General features: G+C 50.9%; 1 protein-coding gene across 1 annotated transcript; it reads right to left on the bottom strand.

Annotated features, from left to right (window-relative positions):
• Nucleotides 1–1,835: 1,835 nt before the first annotated feature.
• On the bottom strand, nucleotides 1,836–7,105 carry LOC127214807 (uncharacterized). Its single transcript, XM_051175058.1, is given in 5 exon segments — nucleotides 1,836–3,092; nucleotides 3,095–3,943; nucleotides 3,946–4,415; nucleotides 4,418–5,416; nucleotides 5,419–7,105. Coding segments are annotated over 5 exon segments (5,262 nt in total).
• Between the last annotated feature and the right edge of the window lie 469 nt (nucleotides 7,106–7,574).

Below are 7,574 nucleotides of genomic sequence, written 5' to 3'. Positions count from 1 at the left end.
GAATTGGACCAAGCGGTTGAGGATGCAAGGTCCAAACAGGAGGATTAGGAGTAGGATGATCAAGGGACCCATCAAAGAGGACAATAGGGTGGTGAACCAGGGGGACCTATTGACCCATCCTTCAAACCATCCTTGCTGAGATTCGAATAGCTTTTGTCTTTGTTTTAATCTTTCCCTAAGTTTTGCCATGTTGTCTCTTACTAACCCGGTGTGATCTGCGTAGAAACAGCATTCCTCCTTGAGTGCCCCGCATAATCCTCCCTCTCGTAAAAATATCATATCTAATCCTCTCCTGTCTTGTAGGACCACCTCTGAGAGGGAGGTTAACCGATTCTTCCAGTGCCTTGATGTTAGTGTGCATGGCAGCCTGCAGTTGTTTAAATTGGCCGGTTTCTATAAGAGCAGCAGTGCCTGTACCCACTCCTGCTGCTATTCCCCCCATGGTGATACCTCCCAGTAACAAGGCCAGAGTTAGAGATACTGGTTCTCTCTTAAATCGGGGTCTCCCTTCAAAATGACTGTAAATGTATTCTGGATCATGGTATGTTATTTTGGGCCATAATTCAACCAGAATACAATAATCATTGTATTCAGTACTTGAACAGACACACATGGGGTCAGGCCGGTGCTACATGCCCAGTAAGTCCCATCAGGGGCTGCTAAGTAATAGGCTCCTGTGGACATATGTTGGGTTGTTTTACATAAGGCCTGGTGGGTTTTGGGAACAGTCCCTATACAGAGTCCCTGCCCAGATGCTTCAGATAGGGTCAGCTTGTGTTGGGGGGGTGGAAATGCAGCTGGTGGGTGTGGTGGAGTGGTTGTTGTAATTACCTAGAACGGCCATCCCTTCATAATAGGGAGGTCTTGACAACAGACATAGCCAGCAATCTTGTGTCCTGTTCGGATCTGTGAGGTTGAGAGCCAGATAGTCTCCTTGTATCAAGTTGAGTAGTCTATCCCCAGTCCCAGGTTGGCGGGGAGCCAAGGTAGTGGTAGTAGGGGTATGCACACTAGGGATGCTATTGCTGGCTAAGGAGGCTGTTGGGGCAACAGGGGGTAATAAGGGGGGTACAACTGGGGCCGGCTGGGAGGGTGGTTTTTGGTCTGCTATGACCATATTGGGTCCGATGGAATGGGTTGCTGTGTTCACTTTAAGTTTAATTTTGAAAGTGACACCTTTATCTGTCCCTGGGAGATACCATCTGAGACCCCAAGTGTACCCCTGTTGCCATCCAGTGGCCTGCCGTCCTGGCCTTGTGAATGCGATCCTGAGAGGTAATGACAGTGGTTTCTTCCAATTGGCATTTCCATCAGTTCCTCTCTGGTAATAACAAGTGTGTCCATCAGAGTCAGGTAGAGTATATTTTCGTTTGACTGTGATCAAATCCCAGGAAGAGGAGGGCCACCAGTAGGCATCCCCAGTGGTCTCACAGCCCATTCATAGCAAAAGTATGCCTCATATCCCCCACATCGGTAGGCTGTGGCTCGATCTCTATTATCTCGGGGGCAAACATAAAAACCCGATTGGGCTAATTTGCATCTAGCGGTGGGGCTGCTGCATCCATGGGCCGTCATCTGTTGGGGTCTGGCTCCCATGTATGATGATTGTAAGTTATGGGGACCCATAGTTGGGATAACCCAAGTGTCCAGGCCGGCAGCCAGTCGGCAAAAGTAGGGGGTGAATGTAGGCCACCAGGTGTTAAGCGCATGGTTGCCCTGAATTTCCCAAACAACCTGCCAGCTCTGGGACCAAACTTGCCATGTCAAAGAGTACACTTGGTGAGGGCTTCCTTCCTGCATCGCAATTCCTAGTCCCAACAAGGCCCATAAAATGGTTAAGGGGCCCCACGGGTAAGTCTTAGCTTTAGCGGGTTTTGGGTGCGCTGAATTCTCCATGGTGAGGTCGTGGTCAGTTTCTTCTCTCCCGTGGTGTGGTCGGCCTTGACGTGGGAAGTGTGGATTCAGGCTGCGATGCCGTCAACCTTTAGTGCCGTCAGGGTAGTCAAGAGGACAGTGTATGGTCCTTTCCACCGGGGTTCCAGGTTCTTAGTCTGGTGTCTGCGTACCCATACAGTGTCTCCTATCTGGTAGGAGTGTGGTACCACCGGCTTATCTAGCTGCTCCCGATAGGCTGCTGCAAGTGGTTTCCAGACTTCTCTCTGGACAATCTGTAATGCCTGCAAATGAGCTTCCAGAGAATGACTATTAGCAAAATCAGCAATGTTGGAATCCAAGAAATTCATAAATGGGGGCGGGGCCCCATATAATATTTCAAATGGGGTGAGTCAATGTGGGCCCGGTGTGTTTCGGGCCCTGTATAAGGCTAAAGGCAGGAGGAGCACCCAGTCTCTAGAGACAGTTGCAAGCGTTAATTTAGACAAAGTCTCCTTAATTGTTCTATTCATGCACTCTACCTGTCCTGAACTTTGGTGTCTGTATGCACAATGTAATTTCCAATCAATGCCCAAAAGCTTAGCCACCAACTGACTTACCTGGGAGACGAAGGTGGGCCCATTGTCAGTACCCAGGATCTGGGGCATCCCATACCTGGGGAAGATTTCTTCCAAGAGTTTCTTGGTCACAGTCTTTGCCATTTCATGTTTTGTGGTGAAAGCTTCTACCCATCCAGAGAAGGTGTCTATGAACACCAGTAGGTATCTGTATCCATATAATCCAGGCTTTACCTCTGTGAAATCGATTTCCCAATGGGTACTGGGATGGTGTCCTCGAACTCAGATCCCTGGTTCGAGCTTAGTCCTGCCTGCATTTACCTGGGCGCAGGCTTTGCATTCATCAGTTACTTTTTGTATGGCCCCGTCTCTATTTAGGAGGTATTGTCCCATCTCCTGGCATTCTAGGAGAGTCTTCATCTTTTTGGGGCTCAGATGGGTTAGTTTATGTAAACAGTCTATCAGTTCGTAGGTTTGTCTCATGGGTCTAACGATTGTTCCTTTGAAAATCCAATGTCCCTTTTTGGGGTCATAAATGGCCCCCATTTTCTTTAGGAGATTTATGTCCTCTTGGCTATATGACAGGGAGCGTCTGAGTTCCTGATTCTCCCCTGGGCACATCAAAGAAGGGCTCGGGTGGTGCTGAGGGAGTTTAGGGCAGCCTCCCTTGCAGCTGTGTCTGCTAGTCGGTTCCCTTTTGCCTCCGGGCTATTGCCTCTTTGATGGCCAGGGCAATGCATAATGCTCAATTTCTGAGGCAGAAACAAGGCTTTTAGCAGTGCCAGGATCTCAGTCTTGTTTTTAATTTCTTTTCCTTCTGAAGTTAATAGTCCTCGCCTCCGGTAAATTTCCCCATGTATATGGGCAGTGGCAAAGGTGTATCGGCTATCTGTATAGACGTTCAGTCTCTTACCTTCTGCCATCTGAAGGGCCTGGGTTAGCGCGATGAGCTCAGCTCTCTGGGCTGAGGTGCCTGCCGGAAGGGCTTTTGCCCAGACTACCTCCGTCTCTGTGTTCATGGCTGCTCCCACCTTCCGCTCCCCGTTCACCAGGATGCTGCTGCCATCCGTGTACCAGGTGTAGTCTACATCTCGGAGGGGTTGATCCCTCAGGTCCGGTCTGGTCCCGTGCATTTCTGCAAGGATCTGGAGACAGTCATGCAGTTCTGGCTTTCCCAGCAGGGGGAGCAGAGTGGCGGGGTTAAGTGCAACCACTGGACTGAATTGGACTCGGTCCGCATCCAGGAGCATGGCCTGGTAATGAGTCATGCGGGCATTGGAGAGCCAGCAGTCTGGAGGTTGTCTAATCAAGGCTTCTACTGCATGGGGTGCTAGGATAGTTAAAGGCTGACCCAGAGTTAATTTGCCGGCATCCTTGACAAGGACTGCAATGGCTTCTATCATTCACAAGCAGGGTGGCCAGCCCGACGCTACTGGATCAAGTTTCTTGGATAAGTAAGCTATTGGATGCTTGCAGGGGCCCAGTCTCTGAGTGTGAGTACTCCTTTAGCATAGCCCTGCCATTTGTCCACAAACAATTCGAAGGGTTTGGTGGTATCAGGGAGGCCCAACGCTGGGGAGGCCAGCAAGGCCTTTTTAATATCCTGGAATGCCTTCTGTTGTTCCTCTCCCCAATTAAACAGAGTCCCTTGTTTGGTGAGAGGGTATAGGGGTGCAGCCATCTCCGCAAACCCTGGAATCCAGAGGCGGCAGAATCCTGCAGTCCCCAGAAACTCCCGCAGCTGGCAGGGATTTTTAGGGGCAGGGATGTCAGTAATAGTCTGTTTACGTGCCTCAGTCAGCCATCTCTGTCCATCCCTTAATTGATAGCCTAGGTAGATGACCTCTTTTTGGCATATTTGGGCCTTCTTTGTGGATGCCTGATATCCTAATTGTCCTAGTGTCTGCAAGAGGGCTTCTGTGCCCTCCCTGCACTCCTGTTCTGATGCTGCCACCAGCATTAGACATATTGGAGCAGTAACAGGGCAGGATGCTGCACCCTGAAATCTGCCAGATCTTGATGCAAAGCCTCGTCAAAGAGGGTTGGGCTGTTCTTGAACCCTTGGGGAAGCCTGGTCCAAGTTAATTGGCCTGAGAGCCCAAGATCTGGTTCCTTCCATTCAAAGGCAAACAGAGATTGACTCACAGGATGCAGCTGTAGGCAGAAGAAAGCATCCTTTAAATCAAATACAGTGTACCAAGTGTGGGAAGGTGGCAGTGTGCTCAGTAGATTATAAGGGTTGGGGACCGTAGGGTATATGTCTTCTACCCTCTTGTTGACCTCTCTTAAATCCTGCACTGGCCGATAATCCCCAGTACCAGGTTTCTTTACCGGCAGTAGGGGAGTATTCCAGGTTGAGCGACAGGGGGTGAGGATGCCCTGGTCCAGCAGCCTCCTTATATGAGGTTTTATTCCCTGATACGCCTCATAAGACATGGGGTATTGCTTAATGGAGACGGGGGCAGCTGTAGCCTTTAGTTGTATTATGAGCGGAGGCTGTTGCAGTGCTAATCGCATTCCCCCAGTCTCGGCCCATGCCAGTGGGAATTTATCAAGCCAAGGAGTCATGTCAGGTCCCTGGGGTCTTTGAGTTTCATAAAGTCTATATTCATCTTCCAGATGCAGTGTGAGAATCTGGAGGGGGGGCCCTTTGGGGCCCATTATGTTAGCCCCTCTATCTTCAAAGTGAATTTGAGCCTTTAATTTAGTGAGGAGGTCTCTTCCTAATAGTGGATAAGGGCAATCCGGGACATGCAGAAAAGAATGTGTCACCTTACCGGTAGCCAGCTGTACTTTTCGATCCGTCGTCCATCGGTATCTCTTACCACCTGTAGCTCCTTGGACCCAGGCCGATCGGTCACTGAGTGGTCCTGAGGTATGGGTTAGGACTGAGTGCTGGGCTCCGGTATCTACTAGGAAGGTGACTGGTTGCCCCCCAACATTGAGAGTTATCCTGGGCTCAGGGGGGGCTCCTGGCCCCGACTGTCCTAATCCTCCAGGGTCAGAAGGGAGGACGGGGGCCTGGGCTTCTTTGGCCCCCTGGGTCGCTTTGGACAGTCCTTTACCCAGTGTCCCCATTCCTTGCAATAGACACATTGGTCCTTCTCCACTCGGGGTCCCTTCCAGTCTCCCCCTGTCTTAAGTCCTTTTCTATCCTGACCTGAAACGACGGTGGCCAGCAGTTTGCTAAATTCATTGTTCCGTTTCCGTTCCCTAGCATTCTCTCTCTCCTCAGCTCCCTTTCTAAATCTCTCCTCTCTCTGTTCTGACTCCTTACACAGCCGTTCCTCTCTTTCCTCAATTGTCTCTCTCTTATTAAAGATGCGTTCTGCATCTTTTAATAAATCCTGTAGGGAGCTTTCCTTGAGGTTATCAAGCCTCTCTATTTTTTTTCTGATATCAGGAGCTGATTGCCAAATAAAAGACATAGAGACATTGGTAGCCTGTCCTGGATCCTCTGGATCATAGGGAGTATACATACCATAGGCTTCTTTAAGTCTTTCTAAAAATGCTGACGGAGTTTCCTCCGAGCCCTGTATGACCTGCTTTACCTGGGCCAAATTGGTGGGGTGGCGTGCTGCCCCGTGGAGACCCGCTATGAGCAACTGGTGATAGAGGCGCAGGTGGTTCCTACCTTCAACCGTAGTGAAATCCCAACCAGGGCGTTCCAAGGGGAAGACAGCATCAATTTCATTTGGCAATAGCGTGGGGCGGCCATTTTCACCGGGAACGTCTTTCCGAGCCTCGAGGAAGACCCGCTGTTTCTCTTCAGAGGTCAGGGCCTGCAGCAACTGCTGGCAATCATCCCAGGTGGGTTGATGAGTAACTAGAATGGACTCGATCAAAGAGGTTAGGGTGGTGGGGTCTTTGGAAAAGGAAGGGTTATTATTTTTCCAATTATAGAGGTCAGAGGCCGAAAAGGGCCAATACTGAGGTTGGCCATTCGGCCCTGTCCGGAGTGGGAGAGCGTGAGAAGTGGAATCTGGCGGGGGCTCCCGCCGACCTCTCAGTCGCCCAGCCATCAGCGAAGGGGCAGGCGCTTCCGGGGTCGGGGGTCGCTCGGGAGGCCCCCGAACTGCAGCCGCAGCTTCTCCTTGTTGTTCAGGTCCCGGACCCTGGTATGGGGGAGGTTCATCAAAGAGTAAGTCAATAAGAGGAGAGTCAGGATTGGGCGGTAACACCTCAGTGGGTGCTCTTTTGGACTTCTCCTTGTCTGCCTTAGAGCTTCCCAAAGGTTTCCCTGTCACTGTACTCTTTGTGAGGGTGGGATAAAGGGAGGATGTGGTCGGGGTGGTAAGAGGAGGGGGAGGTAAGGAAGGAGCGGTAGGAGTCAGGGAAGGACGTGCGGGGGTTGTGAAAGGCTTAACCCAAGGTGGAGGGTCAGAAGCCAAGGCTTCCCAGGTGACGATGTAGGCAACCTGGTCCGGGTGGCCATGTGGCCCTGGATCCATCACTCTGGCTTTCACCTGTGAAATAGTATCAAGGTTAAATGTCCCGTCTTGCGGCCAGGCAACATTAAAGGTTGGCCACTTGAACTAGCAGAGAGTAATCCATTTCTTCTTTCGGACATCCAATGACTGGTTGTTGGCTGTGTCTTGGACGTCACCCCAGTGCTGGAGAGTGAGACTTAAGGGGGTTGTTATAGACTGTCCCATCCCTTCAGAGAGGAGGGTGTCAAAGATAATGCCACCAAACAAGAGACAGAGACAAACACAAAACAGATGCGCAGCGCGGCTCCGGCATAAAACCGAAAGCAAAAATACAGACGGAGACTCTGAAGAGGGTCCGGATCCCTCGTCTCCCAGAAGAACCATATGCCCCTCGGAAGAGGGCTGTGCCCCAACGAGTCCCACTCTGGTAGTGGGTTCAGACAGATGAGTCCCAAAAAGTTGGGCCCCAGATACCCCTGGAACGTCTTGCAGGGCTGCAGGAGAGAAGTCCGAGTTCGTCAACTCCTTCTCTATTCCGCCAGAATACTGACCGTCTCAGCTGAATCATACAGAATTCAGATTCGCAGTGCCATAGACAAACAAATGAACAATGAACACGAACGAAGTGCTGGCCAGCTTAACTCCTGATGGTGGGTCAGTGGTCCCTGGGTGAGGGTCTCCTATCTCGGAGGAG

The sequence above is a fragment of the Phodopus roborovskii genome, unplaced genomic scaffold, assembly GCF_943737965.1.
Source record: "Phodopus roborovskii unplaced genomic scaffold, PHOROB, whole genome shotgun sequence".
In the NCBI taxonomy this organism is placed as follows: domain Eukaryota; kingdom Metazoa; phylum Chordata; class Mammalia; order Rodentia; family Cricetidae; genus Phodopus; species Phodopus roborovskii.
The sequence above is the reverse complement of the archived record's forward strand: the minus strand, read 5'-3'. Positions and strand labels throughout refer to the sequence as shown.